At 42.2% G+C, this 24,724-nt stretch overlaps 1 protein-coding gene across 2 annotated transcripts in view; it reads right to left on the reverse strand.

Moving 5' to 3' along the window:
* The window catches only part of LOC129863327 (fibrinogen C domain-containing protein 1-like), a 256,911-nt gene that overhangs the window by 186,626 nt on the left and 45,561 nt on the right, over nt 1–24,724 (reverse strand). The window contains exon 2 of one of the 2 annotated variants that reach the window (XM_055935218.1): nt 8,485–8,574. The exons of the other annotated variant lie outside the window; for it this stretch is intronic. Coding sequence (XP_055791193.1) covers nt 8,485–8,574 — 90 coding nt within the window. The remainder of the gene's footprint in view (nt 1–8,484; nt 8,575–24,724) is intronic. 2 annotated transcript variants of the gene reach the window in all.

The following is a 24,724-nucleotide window of genomic DNA, read 5'->3' on the forward strand; positions in this document are numbered from 1 at the left end:
GAACTTGCAAATGTATACGGGGAAACCAGATGGAGGAGCCCCTGAGAAGAACCAAGAGATGTGGGTTGTTCTAGATGTGACACCGGGACTCCGTGGCCACAATATCACATCCGATAACTTTTTTACTTTGCACAAGCTAGGACAGGAGCTCCTCAAGAGGAAGCTGACGATGGTAGGAACAGTATGAAAAAACAAGCCAGAGTTCCCACCTCAGCTGTTGAATACATGGAACAGGCCTATCAATTTTGTTTGTGTTCACGGCCGACACGTCCCTAGTGTCCTACGTGCCAAAGAAAAGCAAAAATGTGGTACTCATGAGTACGCTGCATAGGGATGGGAGAATCTGTGGCCATGATCATCAAAAAACAGAAATCATAATGGATTACAATGCTACAAAAGGAGGGGTGGACAATTTAGACAAGCTGGTGACTGGCTACAGCTGCAAAAGAAGAACCCTACGCTGGCCACTTGTGATATTCGTCAACATCTTGGACATCTCAGCGTACAACGTGTTTATCATCTGGCCGGCGTTGAACCTGATTGGAACAGAGGGAATCTCCAGAGGAGACAGCTCTTTCTAGAGTAGCTGGGCAAGGCATTGGTAAGACCTCAAATTCAAGAGGAGACAACACCCCAGATTCTGCAGGAGGAGGATACTGGCGCCCCATCTGCCCGACCCACAGAACCAACAACTCCAATACCGGACGTACGTGTGAGTGATGTTTCTGCATGTGCGTGTGTCTGACCATCCTACCTTGGCCTGATGTAATTACATATGTGAGTGAGTGAGATGTTAGTCAAATTCCTAAACTAAGTGTTTTCATCATTCTAGATTGCAGCCGGTAGCAACAAGAAGAAGCGCTGTGATGTGTGTGGACCCAAGAAGGACAGGAAGACACAATACACATGCATCAAGTGCAAGAAATACCTCTTCAACACACACACATTAAAACTCTGTCCTTCATGTGGTGTGTAGACCTGCCTTCATTTGTGTTCAATGGGGCTCATTTATCATTTCCATAAAATAGTGTATGTAAAATGTGTCCTTCCAATTTGTTCAGTTCACAGCAATAAACATCAATAGTGATGAAAACCTTGTTTCATTTATATTTTATTCAAGATAAACATGATTTATTCCACCTGTCACGCCCTGGCCTTAGTATTCTTTGTTTTCTTTATTATTTTAGTTAGGTCAGGGTGTGACATGGGGAATGTTTGTGTTTTGTTGGTTTTGGGTGTTTCTATGGTAAAGGGGTTGTTGGGTGTAGTATATGGGTTTGTGTTGAGTACATGTGTCTAGCGTTGTCTATGTATGTTTAGTTGTCTAGGAGAGTCTATGGTTACCTGAATGAGTTCCCAATTAGAGACAGCTGATTTCGGTTGTCTCTGATTGGGAGCCTTATTTAGGGTAGCCATAGGCTTTCATTTGTTGTGAGTAGTTGTCTATGTGATACGTTTGTAGCCAGTGTGTGCACATCGTTGTTTAGCTTCACGATCGTTTTGTTTAGTGTTTAAGTGTTTTTGTTTCATTTACCTTCTTCGTTAATAAAAAGGAGATGGCTTATTTTCCTAAAGCTGCGTTTTGGTCCGTCAATCCTCCACACGATCGTGACACCACCCATGTCTTGATTATAATAGATTTACATGTATGCTATCTATATTGCTTGTAATTGATATAAATCAACATCTAAGTATTAAGCATTATTATTAGTATTTTTATGGAAATTGTTATGGCTGTCTTGTTTTAAAAACCCAGTCATTTTGTGGGTACATCAGACACGCGAACATTGGGTTAATAACAAAAACATGAACACCACACAAGGGTTAATTGATGTTTAACCATGTTTTTGTTTGTTTGAGTGTTTATTGTGTTGTGGGTTCCCAGACCCAATAAAGGTATTTTAAAACTCTGTTTGTGTTTGTTAATCTCTCTCTCTCTCTCTCTACCTCTACCTCTCTGTCTCTCTCTTACTTTCTCCCTCTCTTCTGTTTCAGACAGCTTACTCTGGGATGAGAGGAGGCACACTGGGAGGCAAGACCTCCCTGTAGGGACATTACTGGGTCATAGGCTGGTGGCTAGATGACGGGCTCCATCCGCTCATTAGGTAACTATAAAACTACAGTAGATACAGCGGAGATCACACACACACACACATACATACATACATACATACATACATACATACCCACAGACCTCCACACACACATTAATATTCTGTACCTCCCCACATGCACTCGTGTGGGGTGGTACAGCAACACAATCTAAATCCATGGTTAATTGAGGTATTTCTATTGAGCCAGGGTTTGCCACCTGTTCTGCTCCATGCGCAAATGTGACATTTAATATGTGATAATCCCCTGAATGCGATCGCCATGGTGATGGAGACACTGACGAGGCGAGGCTGACGTCGCAAAGGAGCCCTAATCCTCCTTGTAGATGAGCACCTCAGTTCTCATCATCCTCTCAGAGAGAGAGGGTAGATGGGGAGGGGGTTCAAGGGAGAGAGAGAGAGAAAGGGGGGATGGGGAGGTGGAGGGAGAGAAAGAGGGGGAGAAAGAAAGAGAGAGCGCAAGAGAGCAGGGGAGAGAGAGGGAGGGGGAAAGGGGGAATAAAACATGAAGGAAGAGAGAGACAGGCAGAAACAGAGAGAGAGGGTAGATGGGGAGGAGGTTCAAGGGAGAGAGAGAGAAAGGGGGGATGGGGAGGTGGAGGGAGAGAAAGAGAGGGAGAAAGAAAGAGAGAGCGCAAGAGAGCAGGGGAGAGAGAGGGAGGGTGAAAGAGAGAGGGGGAAAGGGGGATTAAAACATGAAGGAAGAGAGAGACAGGCAGAAACAGAAAGAATGAGCATAGACAGGCCGAGACAGAGAGGGTGAAATCCAGAAAGAGAGAAAGTGCCACAGCCATATCGTGACAACACACATCACATCAAATCCAATTGTATTTTATTAACACTTGAGCCGTGCTGTGCTGTTCTCCACAGCTACTGACAGTAAAATGCTTAAGTCATCCTATCCCCTCTCCTCTCAATGAGAACACTTCAAATCTCCATCTGTGACAATACCTGGAATAAGAACTCGGGTGAACCATGATCATTAGACTCGAGGTAGCCGAGGCTTTAGAGCTACTTTAGACTCGAGTTAGCCGAGGCTTTAGAGCTACATTAGACCGAAGCAAGCCTAGTCTTCAGATACATTAGACTAAATTTTGCCTCGGCTTTAGAGCTACAGACGACATCCCTAGCCGCGTCCTCAGAGCATGCGCAGACCAGCTGGCTGGTGTGTTTACGGACGTATTCAATCAATGCCTATCCCAGTATGTTGTCCCACATTCTTCAAGATGGCCACCATTGTTCCTGTTCCCAAGAAAGCTAAGGTAACTGCACTAAATGACTATCGCCCCGTTGCACTCACTTCTGTTTTGAGTGCTTTGACAGATTAGTCAAGGGGAATATCACCTCCACCCTTCCTGATAGCCTAGACCCACTCCAATTTGCAATCGCCATCACACTGCTCACTGCCCTATCCCATCTGGACAAGAGGAATACCTATGCTGTTCATTGATTACAGCTCAGCATTTAATACCATAGTACCCTCCAAACTCGCCCTGTGCAACTGCCCTGTGCAACTGGGTCCTGGACTCCTGACGGGCCGCCCCCAGGTGGTGAAGGTAGGATACAACATCTCCACCCCGCTGATCCTCAACACTGGGGCATGACAAGGGTGCATTCTAAGCCCTCTCCTGTACTCCCTGTTCACTCATGACTGCTTGGCCATGCACGCTTCCAACTCAATCATCAAGTTTGCAGACGACACTACAGTGGCAGGCTTGATTACCAACAACGACGAGACGGCATACAGGGAGGAGGTGAGGGACCTCGGAGTGTGGTGTCAGGAAAGTAACCTCCAACTCAACGTCAACAAAACAAAGGAGATGATTGTGAACTTCAGGAAACAGCAGAGGGAGCAACACCCCATCCACATCGACGGGACAGTAGTGGAGAAGGTGGGAAGTTTTAAGTTCCTGGGCGTAAACATCACGGACAAACTGAAATGGTCCACCCACACAGACAGCTTGGTGAAGAAGGTGCAACAGCGCTCCTTCAACCTCAGGAGGCTGAAGAAATGTGGCTTGTCACCTAAAACACTCACAAACTTTTACAGATGCACAACCGAGAGCATCCTGTTGGGCTGTATCATCGCCTGGTACGGCAACTGCACCGCCCACAACCGTAAGGCTCTCCAGAGGGTAGTGCTGTCACCGGGGTGGTTGAGGGTTGAGTCACTGACGTGGTATTCCTGTCTGGGTTGGCGCGCCCCCTTGGGTTGTGCCATGGCGGAGATCTTTGTGGGCTACACTCGGCCTTGTCTCAGGATGGCAAACTACCTGCACTCCAGGACACCTACAGCACCCGATGTCACAGGAAGGCCAAAAGGATCATCAAGGACAACAACCATCCGATCCACTGCCTGTTCACCCCTCTATCATCCAGAAGGCGAGGTCAGTACAGGTGCATCAAAGCTGGGACCGAGAGACTGAAAAATAGCTTCTATCTCAAGGCCATCAGACTGTTAAACAGCCATCACTAACATAGAGAGGCTGCTGTCAACATACAGACTCAAATCTCTGGCCATTTTAATAAATGTACTTAATAAAGGTACAGTTGAAGTCGGAAGTTTACATACACCTTAGCCAAATACATTTAAACTCAGTTTTTCACAATTCCTGACATGTCCCTAGAATTGTCCCTAGAATTTCTTAGCAAACAGCTGGAGGCAGGGCTTTCTCCTATAGAGCTCAATTTTTATGGAATGTCCTGCCTACCCATGTGAGAGACGCAGACTCGGTCTCAACCTTTAAGTCTTTACTGAAGACTCATCTCTTCAGTAGGTCCTATGATTGAGTGTAGTCTGGCCCAGGAGTGTGGAGGTGAACGGAAAGGCTCTGGAGCAACGAACCGCCCTTGCTGTCTCTGCCTGGCCGGTTCCCCTCTCTCCACTGGGATTCTCTGCCTCTAACCCTATTACAGGGGCTGAGTCACTGGCTTACTGGTGCTCTTCCATGCCGTACCTAGGAGGGGTGCGTCACTTGAGTGGGTTGAGTCACTGACGTGGTCTTCCTGTCTGGGTTGGCGCCCCCCCTTGGGTTGTGCCATGGCGGAGATCTTTTTGGGCTATTCTCGGCCTTGTCTCAGGATGGTAAGTTGGTGGTTGAAGGTATCCCTCTAGTGGTGTGGGGGCTGTGCTTTGGCAAAGTGGGTGGGGTTATATCCTGCCTGTTTGGCCCTGTCTGGGTGTATCATCGGATGGGGCCACAGTGTCTCCTGACCCCTCCTGTCTCAGCCTCCAGTATTTATGCTGCAGTAGTTTATGTGCCGGGGGGGGCTAGGGTCAGTTTGTTATATCTGGAGTATTTCTCCTGTCTTATCCGGTGTCCTGTGTGAATTTAAGTATGCCCTCTCTAATTCTCTCTTTCTCTCTTTCTTTCTCTCTCTCGGAGGACCTGAGCCCTAGGACCATGCCTCAGGACTACCTGGCATGATGACTCCTTGCTGTCCCCAGTCCACCTGGTCGTGTTGCTGCTCCAGTTACAACTGTTCTGCCTGCGGCTATGGAACCCTGACCGGTTCACCGGACGTGCTACCTGTCCCAGACCTGCTGTTTTCAACTCTCTAGAGACAGCAGGAGCGGTAGAGATACTCTCAATGATCGGCTATGAAAAGCCATTACTCTTGAGGGGCTGACTTGTTGCACCCTCGACAACTACTGTGATTATTATTATTGACCATGCTGGTCATTTATGAACATTTGAACATCTTGGTCATGTTCTGTTATAATCTCCACCCGGCACAGCCAGAAGAGGACTGGCCACCCCTCATAGCCTGGTTTCTCTCTATGTTTCTTCCTAGGTTTTGGCCTTTCTAGGGAGTTTTTCATAGCCACCGTGCTTCTACACCTGCATTGCTTGCTGTTTGGGGTTTTAGGCTGGGTTTCGTTTCAGCATTTTGAAATATCAGCTGATGTAAGAAGAGCTATATAAATACATTTGATTTGATTTAAATTTGACATACACTCAATTAGTATTTGGTAGCATTGCCTTTAAATTGTTTAATTTGAGTCAAACATTACGGGTAGCCTTCCACAAGCTTCCCACAATAAGTTGGGTGAATTTTGGCCCATTCCTCCTGACAGAGCTGGTGTAACTGGGTCAGGTTTGTAGGCCTCCTTGCTCACACACAATGTTTCAGTTCTGCCCACAAATGTTCTATAGGATTGAGGTCAGGGCTTTGTGATGGCCACTCCAATACCTTGACTTTGTTGTCCTTAAGCCATTTTGCAACAACTTTGGAAGTATGCTTGGGGTCATTGTCCATTTGGAAGACCCATTTGCGACCAAGCTTTAACTTCCTGACTGATGTCTTGAGATGTTGCTTCAATATATCCAGACAATTTTCCTTTCCTCATGATGCCATCTATTTTGTGAAATGCATTTCTCCAAAAAGTACAATCTTTGTTCCCCATGTGCAGTTGCAAACCGTAGTCTGGCTTTTTCATGGCGGTTTTGCAGCAGTGGCTTCTTCCTTGCTGAGAGGCCTTTCAGGTTATGTTGATATAGGACTCGTTTTACTGTGGATATCGAGACTTTTGTACCTGTTTCCTCCAGCATCTTCACAAGGTCCTTTGCTGTTGTTCTGGGATTGATTTGCACTTTTCGCACCAAAGTACGTTCATCTCTAGGAGACAGAACGTATCTCCTTCCTGAGCGGTATGACGGCTGCGTGGTCCCATGGTGTTTATACTTGCGTACTATTGTTTGTACAGGTGAACGTGGTACCTTCAGGTATTTGTAAATTGCTCCCAAGAATGAGCCAGACTTGTGGAGGTCTACAATTTTTTTTCTGAGATCTTGGCTGATTTCTTTTGATTTTCCCATGATGTCAAGCAAAGAGGCACTGAGTTTGAAGGTAGGACTTGAAATACATCCACAGGTACACCTCCAATTGACTCAAATTATGTCAATTAGCCTATCAGAAGCTTCTAAAGCCATGAAATCATTTTCTGGAATTTTCCAAGCTCTTTAAAGGCACAGTCAACTTAGTGTATGTAAACTTCTGACTCACTGTAATTGTGAAACTTATAATTATAAGTTAAATAATCTGTCTGTAAACAATTGTTGGAAAAATTACTTGTGTCATGCACAAAGTAGATGTCCTAACCGACTTGCCAAAACTATATTTTGTTAACAAGACATTTGTGGAGTGGTTGAAAAATGAGTTTTAATGACTCCAACCTAAGTGTATGTAAAATAAGTTAAATAATCTGTCTGTAAATAATTGTTGGAAAAATTACTTGTGTCATGCACAAAGTAGATGTCCTAACCGACTTGCCAAAACTATATTTTGTTAACAAGAAATTTGTGGAGTGGTTGAAAAATGACCTAAGTGTATGTAAACTTCCGACTTCAACTGTATCACTAGTCACCTAAAATAACGGCACTTTAATAATGTTTACATATCCTACATCACTCATCTTATATGTATATACTGTTCTATACCATCTACTGCATATTGCCTATGCCTATCATTGGTCACTTTAAATAACACCACTTTAATATTGTATACATATCCTACATTACTCATCTCATATGCATATACTGCTCTATACCATCTACTGCATCTTGCCTGTGCCGCACAGCCATCGCTCATCCATATATTTATATGTACATATTCTTATTCCTCCCTTACATTTGTGTGTATACGGTAGTTGTTTTGAATGTGTTAGATTACTTGTTAGTTATTACTTGTCGGAACTAGAAGCACAAGCATTTCGCTACACTCGCATTAACATGTGCCAACCATGTGTATGTGACCAATAAAATGTGATTTGATTTACTGATTTACATTAGACCCAAGTCAGCATTGGCTTCTCTGAAAGACACACATACATTGAGCACCAGTGGAGCAGCTATTTTTTGGGGTTAAGTGCCTTCTGAAGTTCACAACGGCAGGCGATGGCATCTTGGATTTGATACCAGCAACCCTCCAAGTTGCCAGCTCACTTCCCGCATGATCTTTCCAGTCAGACCCGGGATTCAAACTGTCAACATTCATGCTTGCTCGCCTTTCTAACCACTAGGCTACTTGTCACACGACAAGTCACGAGTTACATTAGAGGACTTTCATCTTTCCAAAAACACATTTCACCACATGAAAGAATAGATATAACTGCAATACTGAATATAAGATAATGCATCATTATTTTAGGAATTGCTTGCATGTTAAAAATGAACTATAACACATAGTTTTATGTCAGGTTCACAGTGGGGTGATACAGTGTGTAGAATTGTAACGTTGGGCAGGTTGGGTTACAATATTAGAAGTTTGAGGTGTAAGAGAGTAATCGGGTGGGTCTAGTAGCCTGCACGTGTGTTTGCGTTATAGGTGTGTGTGTGTGTGTGAGAGAGGTAAGGTGTGTGTGCGCTCTTACCTTGGTGGGTGAGGGGGTCTCTCTGACTGTGTCTGAGTCCGACCAGCGGTGTTTGATCTGGGAGGAGCTGGGTACACACTCGCAGAATGTCTGCATGGAACAAACAAACAAACCGTTGCTGTTGTGTTTGTCGGAGTTGTTTCGATGTGCCGATATTACAGTACGCTTTTAGCTCCGAACGCAAAACAATGGCCAACGATTGGGACGCAAATGCAAGGTCTATAACCTCCACAAATGCTCAATTATTGAAAATGAGGCACCAAAATCATGCTATTGTTAAATGAAAAAGTAACAACACACATATGAAGAATAAACCCATGACAGTACACAGACAGACACACACAGAACAACAGAAAATAGACAGTTAGTACATAACAGGAGGAGAACTGAGGAAGAATACCAGGAATAACTTTGTCTGTCCCAACTAAGATTTCATGTCCCTTCTAAGTCACTGCTGAGTGTGTCTTTAACTTCTCTGCAAAAGGTTACTGTGTGTGTGTGTGTGTGTGTGTGTGTGTGTGTGTGTGTGTGTGTGTGTGTGTGTGTGTGTGTGTGTGTGTGTGTGTGTGTGTGTGTGTGCGTGCGTGTCCGGTGTGAGTGAGTGTATGTGCGTGCGTGTGTGTGTGCGTGCATGTGATGCGCAATGCGTGTGCTGCAGAAAGTTTAATGTAATTATGCTAGGGCTATGTCCTAGCTGATGGCGTTGTAACTGCTTTAGGAGAGTACATGCTGTCCTTGACCTTCTACACACACCATTGACCTGACCAATTCGCCTAGAACCATAGAACACACACACTCTCAGGACAAAGCTCAGTCCACCAAACTAACACAATGCTGGTACAGACAGCGGATCCCTTACGGAAAAACCACATGAATTTCACGTGAACACATGTGAACACGTGATCTTGTGTGATTTAACGTGTAGTTAGTGTGATAATGTGACGACATGTGAAGTAACACATGTCACATTTATGTGTTAACATAAAACTACATATAGCAACGTGAGCAAATGTGAGAGCATGATCTCAGGTAAAATTCATGTGAAATACATATGACAACATCGGGATGCAAAATATCAACATGTGTTGACATGAAACTACACGTGACAACATTTGAGCATGTGAAAACCTACGAGTCAAGTGTAATTTAGAATATTTTACTTTGAAAGTCATCATTTACATTAATTCAATTTAAATAGTCGTGGTCCTCTGCAGGTTTTTGTCTAGGTACATTTTACATTTGCGTCATTTAGCAGACGATTTTATCCAGAGCAAATAGGGTTAAGTGCCTTGCTCAAGGGCACGACTGCAGATATTTCAACTAGTCGCTCTGGGATTCAAATGCTCTTAACTGCTAGGCTACCTGCCACCGTGTATGTGTGTGTGTGTGTGAGTTCCCGGTTTGATCCTGGGACGTTTTTAGAACAATGTGTCATGGTTTTTGTCTAGTTGCTGTGAAAATACGGTAAATCTTAAACTAGTTACCGTAATTTTACAGCAAAATTCAGATGGTAGCGGAGTGTATGCTGATTACTTGGAACTCAACCTCGCTTGGGATTTGAACTCACAACCTCATAGTTACTTGACTATCCTGCTGCGCCACCAGGTCTCTAAACATAATAGAGATTAGCAAGAATACATATTTCTACTTTTTTAAAGTAAATATTTCCAACAACTTGAGGAGTCTTATGGTCAGATGCCAAATCTTTTCAGTCTCCTGAGGGGGAAAATGCATTGTTGTGCCCCCTTCACAACTTTAATTGGAGTGTTTGGACCATAATAGTTTGTTGGTGATGTGGACACCAAGGAACTTGAAACTCTCGAGCCGCTCCACGACAGCTCTGTCGATGTGAACGGGGGCGTGTTCGGCCCTCCTTTTCCTGTAGTCCACGATCATGTCCTTTGACGATCATGTAGAATGCTACTCTGGGAGCCAGCCTCAGTCGTGTAGCTATTGGAATTCTCCTCCTTCACAATGTATGGCACCCACTTGGCTGATGCCCAGAAAGCTCACCACACACAGTGCAGAGTAGTAGCTAGTCGTCCTCACGACGAGCCCTCTGCCTCAGCACTGCATTCCTCTATTGCATCTTACATTCCTCTCAAGCTTCAGGGGCCTCATTTATAAAACGTTGTGGAAATGTTGCACTAAATATATTCTTAAAAGACTGAGCAGACACAAAAACATTGAGATTGGCGCATGTCACACATACGCATGTTTCCCGCTATGAATCATACCTGTCATAAAACTGTGAATGAGCATTAAACTCCACCTGAAATATGTCCATCATTCACCTTCTATGTTGATGTTGGCAATATTATTTGCTGTATACTTTGGAAGTATTGGAATTAGGCCAAGACAGTATCTAAAGGAAATAAAGGAAATAGCACTGGTGAACTTGATCAAATATCTTGGAGGGGATGGCAGAATGTTTATGTTAGCAGTGACATTTGCTGTATCTGACCGATTCTGAAAGACAAAACATTTTTGCAAGTTGTTGTGGACCTGTAAACAGATGGTTTGAATTCAATAATGTTTTTCATTTAGGCCATCTTTTTCCCAAACCTAAATATGCTGCATTGCCCAAGAATTCTAAAACTGAAAAATAGAGTATAGACCTACTTACAATGGTAACCTACACAAATCAAGGCAAAATATAAACTGTCTATTCATCTGTTAAATTATACTGTATGTTATCAATGGGTTATAAACCACGTTCCCTTTCGGAATGGATAGAGCAAAACATTGAAAATTTTTACTAACCTATCCAATAGGCCCAATTAAATGAGATGCGCATGGAAATTTGTTGTATGTTTACTTTGGGAATGTGAACTCATCATGGCCCGAAAATGTGAGGAATTTATTCTGCAACGTTTATAATGTATGTATTAGGCCTATGGATTATGGGATGCCTTTTGCTAAGTCTTTTTTAATGCAAGGTATAACACATATTTTCGCTCTTCTCACTAACAGCAAATTATTGCATTTTGTTATTCTATTTAGGCCTAGCTGCCTGTTTTATTTTGTTATGAAAAAGACTACCATCATATATTCCCCAAAGCTACTACTAGGCTACTTTTGCCATCTTGCAATGCAATGCATCAACCACTAGAAACAGTGTGTCCACATGGTCTACGGGAGGATCAGCGCATTTTCACGTGAAGTTCAGTTTTTATAAATGCCTACACTTTTTGGCTTGGCTAGCTAGTTGACCTGTCAGTCCATCTGCACATTTGTGGGTCAACACCACCTAGAAATTTGCCATTAAACTCCATATTATCCAAAACAAAACAGCTGATAAAAAAACACAATTAAAAACATTTGCAAATAATGAATTATGTACACATTTACAGGAGCTCTCTGCTTAGGCTGCTACTAGGATGCCATGGGAACTACAGAACAATGTACCATTATACTAGATTATCCGCACATGTACCCTAAATGGTTTCGACCAGTACCATGTGAGTTCTTATGTGTATTTGTATTTATTATGTAACTCCATTTGCTGCTGCTTTGCAATACATTCACAGAATTCACAACACACTGAGTGCCCTCAGGCCCCTACTCTACCACTACTACATATCTACAGTACTAAATCCATGGTTATGTGTGTGTATAGTGCGTATGTTATCGTGTGTGTGTGTGTGTGTGTGTGTGTGTGTGTGTGTGTGTGTGTGTGTGTGTGTGTGTGTGTGTGTGTGTGTGTGTGTGTGTGTGTGTGTGTGTGTGTGTGTGTGTGTGTGTGTGTGTGTGCATATGTCTGCGTGTGTGTGCATATGTCTGTGCCTATGTTTGTGTTGCTTCACAGTCCCCGCTGTTCCATAAGGTGTTATTTTCTTTTTTTAAATCAAATTTTACTGCTTGCATTAGTTACTTGATGTGGAATAGACTTCCATGTAGTCATGGCTCTATGTAGTACTGTGCGCCTCCCATAGTATGTTCTGTACTTGGGGACTGTGAAGAGACCTCTTGTGGCATGTCTTGTAGGGTATGCATGGGTGTCCGAGCTGTGTGCCAGTAGTTTAGAAAGATAGCTCGGTACATTCAACATGACATCTCATAAATACAAGTAGTGATGAAGTCAATCTCTCCTCCATTTTGAGCCAGGAGAGATTGACATGCATATCACTTATTAGCTCTCTGTGTACATCCAAAGGCCAGCTGTGTTGCCCTGTTCTGAGCCAATTGCAATTTTCTTAAGTCCTTTTTTGTGGCACCTGACCACACGACTGAACAGTAGTCAAGGTGCGACAAAACTAGGGCTTGTAGGAACTGCCTTGTTGATAGTGTTGTTAAGAAGGCAGAGCAGCGCTACATTATGGGCATTACTTCTCCCTATCTTAGCTACTATTGTATAAATATGTTTTGACCATGAGTTTACAATCTAGGGTTACTCCAAGCAGTTTAGTCATCTCAACTATCTCAATTTCCACATTATTTATTACAAGATTTAGTTGAGGTTTATGGTTTAGTGAATGTTTTGTCCCAAATACAATGCTTTTAGTTTTTGAAATATTTAGGGCTAACTTATTCCTTGCCACCCACTCCGAAACTAACGGCAACGCTTTGTTAAGTGTTGCAGTCATTTCAGTCACTGTAGTAGGTGACGTTCATAGTGTTAAGACATCTGCATCCATAGATACTCTGGCTTTACTCAAAGTCAATGGCATGTCATTAGCAAAAATTTAAAAAAGCAAGAGGCCTAAACAGCTACCCTGGGGAATTCCTGATTCTACCTGGATTATGTTTCAGAGGCTTCCATTAAAGAACACCCTCTGTGTTCTGTTAGACAGGTAACTCTTTATCCACATTATAGCAGGGGTTGTAAAGCCATAACACATATGTTTTTCCAGCAGCAGACTATGATCGATAATGTCAAAAGTCTGCACTGAAGTCTAACAAGACAGCCCTCACAATCATGTTATCATAAATTTCTCTCAGCCAATCACCAGTCATTTGTGTAAGTGCTGTGCTTGTTGAGTGTCCTTCCCTATAAGCGTGCTGAAAGTCCGTTTTTTTCCAGAAGTTTACTAAGGGTTGGTAACAGGCTGATTGGTCGGCTATTTGAGCCAATAAAGGGGGATTTAATATTCTTGGGTAGTGGAATGACTTTAGCTTCCCTCCAGGCCTGAGGGCACACACTTTCTAGTAGGCTTAAATTGAAGATATGACAAATAGGAGTAGCAATATTGTCTGCTATTACCCTCAGTAATTTTCCATCCAGATTGTCAGTACCTGGTAGCTTGACATTGTTGATAGACAACAATCATTTGTTCACCTCTTCCACACTGACTTTACGGAATTCAAAAGTACAATTCTTGTCTTTCATAATTTTGTACGATATACTTGACTGTGTAGTGTCAGCGTTTGTTGCTGTCATGTCATCCCTATGTTTGATTATCTTGCCAATGAAAAAGTCATTAAAGTAGTTGACAATATCAGTGGGCTCTGTGATGAATGAGCCATTTAAGGTGCCCCAAAGCATTTTACTATCCTTCTTTATATAATTTATCTTTGTTTCATAGTATAGTTTATTTTTATTTAGTTTAGTCTAATGATTTCTCAATTTGCAGTACATTTGCCAATCAGTTGGGCTGCCAGACTTATTTGCAATATCTTTTAGCTCATCCCTCTCAACCATACAATTTTTCAATTCCTCATCAATCCACTGGGATTTAACCGTTTTTACAGTCATTTTCTTAATGGCTGCATGCTAATTAGTAACTGGAAAAAGCAATTTCATAAATGTGTCAAGTGCAGCGTCTGGTTGCTCCTCATTACACACCACGGACCAGCAAATATGTGTTACATCATCAACATATGAATCCCTACAAAGGTACACATAAGGTACACACACCTTTGTACCTTTGACCATTTTGTACAGCACGGAATAACGCTGTACCGTAAACATATTCTTATTTTTTTTGTGTTTTCATGATTGTGTTTTACAAATGTTTTTCCTCTTTGACACTACAGAGTATTTTGTGTTACACAATATGAATGGTTCTAAATAGTACCAGATAGGGGTTCTTTGGCTTGTGACCATAACAGAACCCTTTATGGTGCTATATAGAACCCTTATTTGAAGGTTCAACAAAGAACCATGCTCATAAGGTTCTAAATAGAACCTGTACGGTGCTATAAATAACCCTTTCCCAAGGTTCTATAAAGAACCATTCCAAAAGGTTCTATATAGCACCAAGCTATATAGAACTTTTTTATGTTTCTTTATAGAACCTTTATGGAGAATGGTTCTATAAAGAACATTTCTCAATCTGAAATATTTTTTTGTAGATCATTTTGAAGACTTATACAGTTTTTTTTAAATTCTGGTCAGACGTATTATATTGTAAAAACGCCATTGGTGTTAATATTGTGTTCATTGAGAAATTGAATGAAGGGAGCTACCTCTGGAACAGCTGTGAGTTCCTGAGAAAGGAATTGACAGCCATTGACTGATTTCGTCAAATATATTCAATTGACAAAACAACTTCATAGCCATAGTCATTTATAATAGAAAGTGTCACAACACAACACAGTAGACAAACTAGAATGACACTCACTCACAGTTGCACAAAAAGAGCTGGGCATAAACCAACGCCACAAAATATATAAGCTGCCTCCCCTACATTTGAATAATCACTAAACGAGCAAAGAACCATTTTGTGAATTGTAAAGAACCCTTGAGGAACTCAAATGTGTTTGCGTGTAACATTATCTACTATTATGTATTGACTTATTTTTCATTCTATATGCATTGTGTACTGTGCAGAACACAGGAGAATTATCACTGTGAATCATTATAATGTTTGTTTATGTGCCAATTAATCCCGCAAGGGATGGGTTGCCAACTGGCGATTTGACACAAAAATAAAATGTAATTCATTAATTCATTCATTCACTCATTCATTCTCACACACACATGCACACATACAGTACACTGCCCATGCCCCCCGCTGTGTTTGTGGCTGTGGGATTAAAATGGGATTTGGATGAGGGTGTGACTTTGTTTGCTCTGTGATTGCCTAGACCTAATCTAGCTCCAAAACAGGAAGGGATTTACACCTAAAAGCATATTTGGGGCTTTTATTGGTTGGACCTGGCAGAGAGGATTCAATCTGATGAACTGAGATTTAGGCTGTCTGTGAGAGTGTGTGTGTGTGTGTGTTACTTGTGATTAAAAACGTTGGGTGAAAAAATGTGTCGTGGGACAGTGTGTTTGAGATAACTGTGTGTGTGTGTGTGTGTGTGTGTGTGTGTGTGTGTGTGTGTGTGTGTGTGTGTGTGTGTGTGTGTGTGTGTGTGTGTGTGTGTGTGTACGGAGAGGTGAGGTGAGTTTTAGCTTACTGCTCGCTAATCCAATCTCAAGGAAGTGGCTTAGCACACATTCAGTCCTGGGTATATCATTTACCGGGACGGGGCTCAATAGGTGGGAGGGAGAGAGGCATGGAGGGAGAGAGAGAGCTAGAAGGAGAGCATAGCGGAGTCTAAGACAGAAGTCAAAGACCAGAACCAAACTTGTTTTCCTAAGACATTAGGGAAAACTTTTGTTGCACAACAAATTCAATTCCAATTAAATTCTCTCTCCCTGTAAACTTGATTTAATTCCACACAAATTCCAGGTCAGTCTGAGAATTCAGATTCAATTACATTCAATTCCAATGTTAAGTAAATTCCAATAATTAAATTCCCAATTCAATATTATCCCCAACAATTCCACAAATTCAAATCCACCAGGCTTTCAGGCTGATCATGTCACTGTTTAGACAGCCTAGCTATACTGGAAATATGTGTACAGATCCTTGCGACATGGGGCCCTGCATTAACATGAGGTGATGGTGGCGGATGAATGGCACGACAATGGGCCTCAGGATCTCATCACGGTATCTCTATTCGTTCTAATTGCCATCGAAGAAATGTATTTGTGTTTGTTGTCTGTAGCTTGTCTGCCCATACCATAACCCCACCGCCACCATGGGGCAATCTGTTCACAACATTGACATCAGTAAACTGCTCACCCACACGTCGCCATGCATGTTGCCATCTATCCGGTACAAATGAAATTGGGATTCATCCGTGAAGAGCACACTTCTTCAGCATTCCAGTGACCATCGAAAGTGAGCATTTGCCCACTGAAGTTGGTTACCACGCTGAACTGCAGTCTGGTCAAGACCCTGGTCCGACAAGCACGCAGATGAGCTTCACTGAAATGGTTTCTGACAGTTTGTTCAGCATTTCTTCGGTTGTGCAAACCCACAGTTTCATCAGCTCTCTGGGGGCTGGTCTCAGACAATCCCTTGGGTGAGCAAGCCGAATGTGGAGGTTATCGTCTGGCGTGGTTACACATGGTCCGTGGTTGTGAGGCCAGTTTGACATACTGCCAAATTCTGTAAAACAACGTTGGCGGCAGCTTATGGTAGAGAAATTAACATTAAATTCTCTGGCTATTGCATGCTCCCTCAAAACTTTAGACATCTGTGTCATTGTGTTGTGTGATGAAACTGCACACGTTAGAGTGGACTTTTATTGTCCCCTGCACAAGGTGCACCTGTGTAATGATCATGCTGTTTAATCAGCTTCTTGTTATGCCACACCTTTCAGGTGGATGGATTATTTTGGAAAAGGAGAAATGCTCACTAACAGGGCGGTAAACACATTTGTGCACAACATTTGAAAGAAATATGCTTTTTGTGCAAATGGAACATTTCTGGGATCTTTTATTTCAGCTCATGAAACATGAGACCAACACTTTACATGTTGCCTTTATACTGTTGTTCAGTGTACAATTTACACCCCAGGTCTAACATACCTAATAGCTTTATCTCAAACCTAAACAGGTGTGGTTAGTTTTTGCCTCTTATTTGAGTTTAGACCTTGGAGTGTTGGTCGTGACAGTACTATTCCATTTCATTCTGAAGCATATTCTAGATGTGTATTTAAGATTGATTTTATGAGTTTCTACATTATGTTGGCATGTATTTGGGGCGAATTTTCTGAATTCTTACATGGCTTTTTTAATCCGCCTGCCTTTTCCTTAGATATCTTGCATCAGCTCAATAGTCCATGAGACATCATCCTCTAGTAGTAAACAAACTCTGCGTGAGCCCACTAGCTACACACACACACACACACAAACACAACCCACTAGCTACACGTTCCTTAAGCCCACACTGGAGGAATAGAGATATAAAAAACATAGGCCTACACACGATCTGAATGTGAATAAGTTGACAGGCTGGCTGTGGCGGTAAGTGAGTTATTTGTGTTGTTTGCTGTTGCAGTGAAAGTCGGTGCTGAATGTGAATAGGTATAAAGGGATTGAAGGCCCCTCTGTGTAACTGTTTGTGGTCACTGTAAAATTAATAGCTCAGTGAGAATGGTTTTAAATGAGTTCCAGGCACCACTATCACCCACTATTGTGTTTGTACTGTGTTTTCCGTGCCTCCAATATAGAGGGGAATGGATGCGGATTCAAGGCTTTTCTTCGTCCGACTACACCAGGGGCAACTCTCACACTGCACGCATGACCACCTGCATACTTTGTGCAAAGAAACATGCAGAGAATCTGAATCACTTAGGACCAGCATACATACGTGAACACACAGCTAGATGGGAAAATGGGAATACTTGTCTCCTTTAAACACACACACACATGCACACCAACACCGACACACACACACACAGACATACAAAAGCAGGCAGGCATGCGAATACACAAACAGGCAGGGAGGCTTGCACGCACGCACACGCACACACACACACACACACACACACACACACACACACACACACACACACACACACACACACACACACACACACACACACGTAAATAGACCACCAATATTTCTTTGCAGTTCATAAAAGTGTTTTTTTCCTCTTTCAGTGATCATTCAAATGTAGGCGAAGAATAATTTTTGAAATGTGGTTCCTGCCCAGCTCTTTTTGTGCAACTCTGAGTGACAGTATCATTCCAGTTGATCTAATCTGTTGAGTTATGCTATTACATGTTACACTGTGTGTGATTATAATCTGTAATGGTGTCTTGTGTCAATTGAGAGCAGTTATGTAAGTAAGTACTTTTCAAATTCTCTCTTTAGGGACCTCCAGCTGTTCCAGAGCTAGCATACCTGACTCAACTCGCTACTGAACAAAATAATAGAATCTATGGAAATGTAACAGTATAATATGGCTATTAAAACAGAATTTAATTTAAAAAACAGTGTCGTTCTACAAAGAACCTTTGAGATTGAGATTCTTTTTTTTTATAGAACCTTAGGGAAGGGCACCAAAAAGGGTTCCGCTATGGTTACAAGCCAAAGAACGCTTATTTGGCACTATATAGAACCATTTGTTTTTAGTGTGTATGAAAGCATGAAAGAACAGACAGAGGACACAGGGTAGAGCTGGAAATGGGAGGATTACAGAGTAAAAGCTGTTCCATTCATATGGATATCAGAGCTTAGGACCTTAACCCCCACCCTCTCCACTCCAAACATTACACACGCACGCACACACATGTCCCTGAACCAAACTGCTTGATTGCAGACCTGTTGCACGCCCGAATAGTTCATCTAATTTCAGTTTGTGACAAAACAAGCAAGCATTGAAGAGAATCAATGTACCATCTAAACCTAAATATTGTATTTTCAAATGTTTGAAGCTGGTGTACAAAACCGAAAGGTAAACAAAGAAAACTTAAGAACAGGTATCATAGAAATAGCACTCATAGAACATAACTACTGCTTCTTAGACGTGCTTTCATTGAAAATGACAGATCTACATACATTTTCTATTTGGTCAGGTCACCCAAAAAGTTGCATGTTGCAGATGTATCAAATGTATTTAATCGAACAACCTCTGGAACAGCGGGGAGATCCTGTGGAAGAGAATCACTGACTGATGTAGTCCGCCATTCTGAGTTGAAACAAGGCCATAGAGGAATCTTTCACAAGACACCATAACTGGCTACAGCCATATATAATGAGCAATGGCATAACACAACACATTGGATAAACAGGAATGACACTCTCACTCATGGTTGTGAATGAGCCACCTACCCTACATCTTAATGATCACTTAAAGAGCTAAGAACCCTTTTGTGAACTGTAAATAACCATTAAATAGCTCAGAGGGTTCTTTCAGTTATTGTAGTTCCACATAAAACCACCATCCTGCCCAAAGAACCGTATACAAGTACATGGGAGTATAGCTAGATGGTACACTGTCCTTCTCTCAGCACATATCAAAGCTGCAGGCTAAAGCTAAATCTAGACTTGGTTTCCTCTATCGTAATCGCTCTTCTTTCACCCCAGCTGCCAAACTAACCCTGATTTAGATGACCATCCTACCCATGCTAGATTACAGAGACATCATTTATAGATTGGCAGGTAAGGGTGCTCTCGAGTGGCTAGACGTTCTTTACCATTCGGCCACCAATGCTCCTTATAGGACACAACACTGCACTATATACTCCTCTGTAAATTGGTTATCTCTGTATACCTGTCGCAAGACCCACTGGTTGACGCTTATTTATAAAACCCTCTTAGGCCTCACTCCCTCCTATCTGAGATATCTACTGCAACTCTCATCCTCCACCTGTTCTGCCAGTCACATTCTGTTAAATGTCCCCAAAGAACACACATCCCTGGGTCGCTCGTCTTTTCAGTTTGCTGCAGCTAGCGACTGGAACGAGCTGCAAAAAACACTCAAACTGGACAGTTTTATCTCCATCTTTCATTCAAAGACTCAATCATGGACACTCTTACTGACAGTTGTGGCTGCTTTGCGTGATGTATTGCTGTCTCTACCTTCTTGCCCTTTGTGCTGTTGTCTGTGCCCAATAATGTTTGTACCATGTTTTGTGCTGCTGCCATGTTGTGTTGCTACCATGTGGTTGTCATGTTGTGTTCTACCATGCTCTGTTGTCATGTGTTGCTGCCTTGCTGTGTTGTTGTCTTAGGTCTCTCTTCATTTAGTGTTGTGTTGTCTCTCTTGTCGTGATGTGTGTTTTGTCCTATATTTATTTATGTACATATATTATTTTTTTAAATCCCAGCCCCCGTCCCCGCAGGAGGCTTTTTGGCTTTTGGTAGGCCGTCATTGTAAATAAGAATTTGTTCTTAACTGATTTGCCTAGATAAATAAATGTTCTAAATAAATAAATAAATGACGAACACTCACTTTTTAGTGTGTGGGTTTTTTGCCAGTTCCTCTCTCAGGTTTGTTGTTTATACCTCTGAGGGATAGAGGAGTGCATGTACGGTACATCTGGTGACCACTATGGACCCCAAAATGACCCCACACATTCATAAACACTCTGCATTTTTTTAAATACATTTGTAATGAAGTCATAAACACAAATGGTCCTGCCTTGACACATTCAGCAGGCTTGAATTCTCCTGGTGAAATATAAATGCGCGAGCAGCACTTCTCCGACAGTAAAAACATCTTCATCACAACATGAGGGCCCTTCAAAAGAGGCTGCCCACATCACTGTTGCTGCTGCCTCTGCGTGTGCGCACGCACTTAATCAAGCACACGCACATGTGTACACACAATTGATCGGAGACACATACATTACAAACACAGAGACATACGCACACATACACACACACACACACACCGCAAACCCACAGATACATATGCATAGACACACACACACACACACACACACACACACACACACACACACACACACACACACACACACACACACACACACACACACACACACACACACACACACACACACACACACACACACACACACACACACACACACACGATAGCCCTTCAGAAGAAGCTTCATAATCCCTTCCCGCTACATTGTTTCTGGTAAATAGTACACACATAAACAAGGATTCCTATCAAGGAGGCCATACATATACAGTACCAGTCAAAAGTTAGGACTCTACTCATTCAAGGGTTTGTCTTTATTTTTACTATTTTCTACATTGTAGGATAATAGTCAAGTCATCAAAACAATTAAATAACACATACGGAATTAAACCAAAAAATGGTTCAACCAATCAAAATGTATTTTAGATTTTTGATTATTCAAAGTAGCCACCCTTTGCCTTTACGACAGCTTTGCACACTCTTGGCATTCTCTCAACCAGCTTCACATGGAATGCTTTTCCAACAGTCTTGAAGGAGTTCCCACATATGTTGAGTACTTGTTGGCTACTTCTCCTTCACTCTGCGCTTAATGGTTTTTGCGACTGAACTTGAAGAAACTTTCAAAGTTCTTGAAATGTTCCGGATTGACTGACTTTCAGGTCTTAAAGGAATAATGGACTGTCATCAAGGCAAAGGGTGGCTACTTTAAAGAATCTCAAATACAAAATACATTTTGATTTGTTTAACACTTTTTTGGTTACTACATGATTCCATATGTGTTATTTCATAGTTCTGATGTCTTCACTATTATTCTACAATGTAGAAAAGAGTAAAAAATAAAGAAAAACAGTCAACTTCACGGGCTGCAGCTCTCCATTCTGTCAGCACTTCAAATCAAATCAAACTGTATTAGTCACACGCGCCGAATACAACAGGTGTAGACCTTACAGTGAAATGCTTACTTAAGAGCCCCTAACCAACAATGCAGTTTCAAAAAATACAGATAAGAATAATAGATAAAAGTAATTAAAGAGCAGCAGTGAAATAACAATAGGGAGACTATATACAGGGGGGTACCGATACAGAGTCAATGTGTGGGGGCACCGGTTATTTGAAGTAGTATGTAGTATTTCCTTTTTTTACATTTACATTTTAGTCATTTAGCAGACGCTCTTATCCAGAGCGACTTACAGTAGAGTGCATACATTTTATTACATTTTACATACTGAGACAAGGATATCCCTACCGGCCAAACCCTCCCTAACCCGGACGACGCTATGCCAATTGTGTGTCGCCCCACGGACGTCCCGGTTGCGGCCGGCTGCGACAGAGCCTGGGCGCGAACCCAGCCCAGCCTGGGCGCGAACCCAGAGACTCTGGTGGACCACTGCGCCACCCGGGAGGCTAAGCATGTACATGTTCATGCTTGGGTGTAGAAGCTGTTTAGAATCCTCTTGGACCTAGACTTGGCGCTCCGGTACTGCTTTCCGTGCGGTAGCAGAGAGAACAGTCTATGACTAGGGTGGATGGAATTTTTAGGACCTTCCTCTGACACTGCCTGATATAAAGGTTCTGGATGGCAGGAAGTTTAGCCCCAGGTATGTACTGGGCCGTACGTAGTGCCTTGCAGTTGGAGGCTGAGCAGTTGCCATACCAGGCAGTGGTGAAACCAGTCAGGAGGCTCTCGATGGTGCAGCTGTAGAACCTTTTGAGAATCTGAGTAACCATGCCAAATCTTTTCAGTCTCCTGAGGGGGAATACGTTTTGTCTCTCCCTCTTCATGACTGTCTTGGTGTGCTTGGACCATGTTAGTTTGTTGGTGATGTGGACACCAAGGAACTTGAAACTCTCAACCTGCTCCACTGCAGCCCCGTGAATGAGAATGGGGGCGTGCTCGGTTCTCTTTTCCTGTAGTCCACAATCATCTCCTTTGTCTTCATCACGTTGAGGGAGAGGTTGTTGTCCTGGCACCACACGGCCAGGTCTCTGACCTCCTCCCTACAGGCTGTCTCGCCTTCAGCCTCTAATTCAAGTTCCCTTCTGAAAGAGCCATAAATAAATACAAACACACACACACACACACACGCACACGCACACGCACGCGCACGCACACGCGCACGCACACACACACACACACACACACACACACACACACACACACACACACACACACACACACACACACACACACACACACACACACACACTTTTTTAACCTATATTTAACTAGGCAACTCAGGAGCTAGGGTCTATTTTCCTGAATTTCCGCCTGACTGACGTGGCCAAAGTAAACTGCCTGTTACTCAGGCCCAGAAGCCAGGATATGCATATAATGTGTAGCATTGGATAGAAAAGACGTTGAAGTTTCTAGAAATGATAAAATAATGTCTGAGACCATAACACAATTGATATGGCAGGCAAAATTCCAAAGAAAAACCAACCAGAATTGGAAAATAATGGAAAGCTATGTGTTCTATGTAATTCCAGCTCCCAGATTGCAATTCCTATTGCTTTCACTAGATGTCAACAGTCTTTGTTCGTTGTTTCATGCTTGTTTCTTCAAAAACAAGCAAGAATTTGGAGCTTTTGTACAAAGAATACCAGTTCAAAATCAGTCTGTTTGCGCGCGATGAAGAGGACGTGCTATTATTAATTTTACCTTTCTATTGAACATACTTCTTTCCATATGAAATATTATAGTTCATTACATTTTAAGGTACCTGAGGATTACATAGAAATGTAGTTTGACTTGTTTGAACAAAGTTTAGCAGTAGCTCCTTTGTCTGCATGTTGAAGGAGTGGATTACTGAAATCGATGGCGCCAACTAAACTGACTTTTTGGGATAAAAAGTAGGATTTTATCTAACAAAACAACCATTCATGGTGTAACTGAGATCCTTGGGATTGCAAACAGAGGAAGATTTTCAAAAGGAAGATATGTATTTAATTGCTATTTGTGATTTTATGAAGCCTGTGCTGGTTGAAAAATATGTTGATGTGGGGCGCCGTCCTCAGACAATCTCATGGTATGCTTTCACTGTAAAGCCTATTGTAAATCGGACAACACAGTTAGATTAACAAGAATTTAAGCTTTTAATAGCGCTAGGGCTCAGATTTTTCTTTTTTTAATTTAACCTGTCTAGGATCAGCGTGGCGCTAGCGGCACACCCCCCCCCCCCCCACTGAAAAACCAGTGCCGCGAAATTCAAAAAAAATATTTTTTTTAAATATTTAACTTTCACACATTAAAGTCCAATACAGCTAATGAAAGACACAGATCTTGTGAATCCAGTCAACATGTCCGATTTTTAAAATGTTTTACAGGGAAGACACAATATGTAAAGATGTACATCTATTACCTAAAAACACATTAGCATAATCCACCATCTTTTATTTGTCCACCAACACCAGTAGCCATCACCAATTCGGCTAAACTAAGATATTTATAGCCCCTAACCAACAAAAAAACTCATTAGATGACAGTCTGATAACATATTTATGGTATGGGATAGGTTTTGTTAGAAAAAAGTGCATATTTCAGGTAGATGGCATAGGTTACAATTGCAACCCACCGTCACAAATGGAATAGAAAAACTACTTAGAGCAACGTGTTTACCTA

This window comes from Salvelinus fontinalis, chromosome 10, assembly GCF_029448725.1.
Source record: "Salvelinus fontinalis isolate EN_2023a chromosome 10, ASM2944872v1, whole genome shotgun sequence".
Taxonomy (NCBI): domain Eukaryota; kingdom Metazoa; phylum Chordata; class Actinopteri; order Salmoniformes; family Salmonidae; genus Salvelinus; species Salvelinus fontinalis.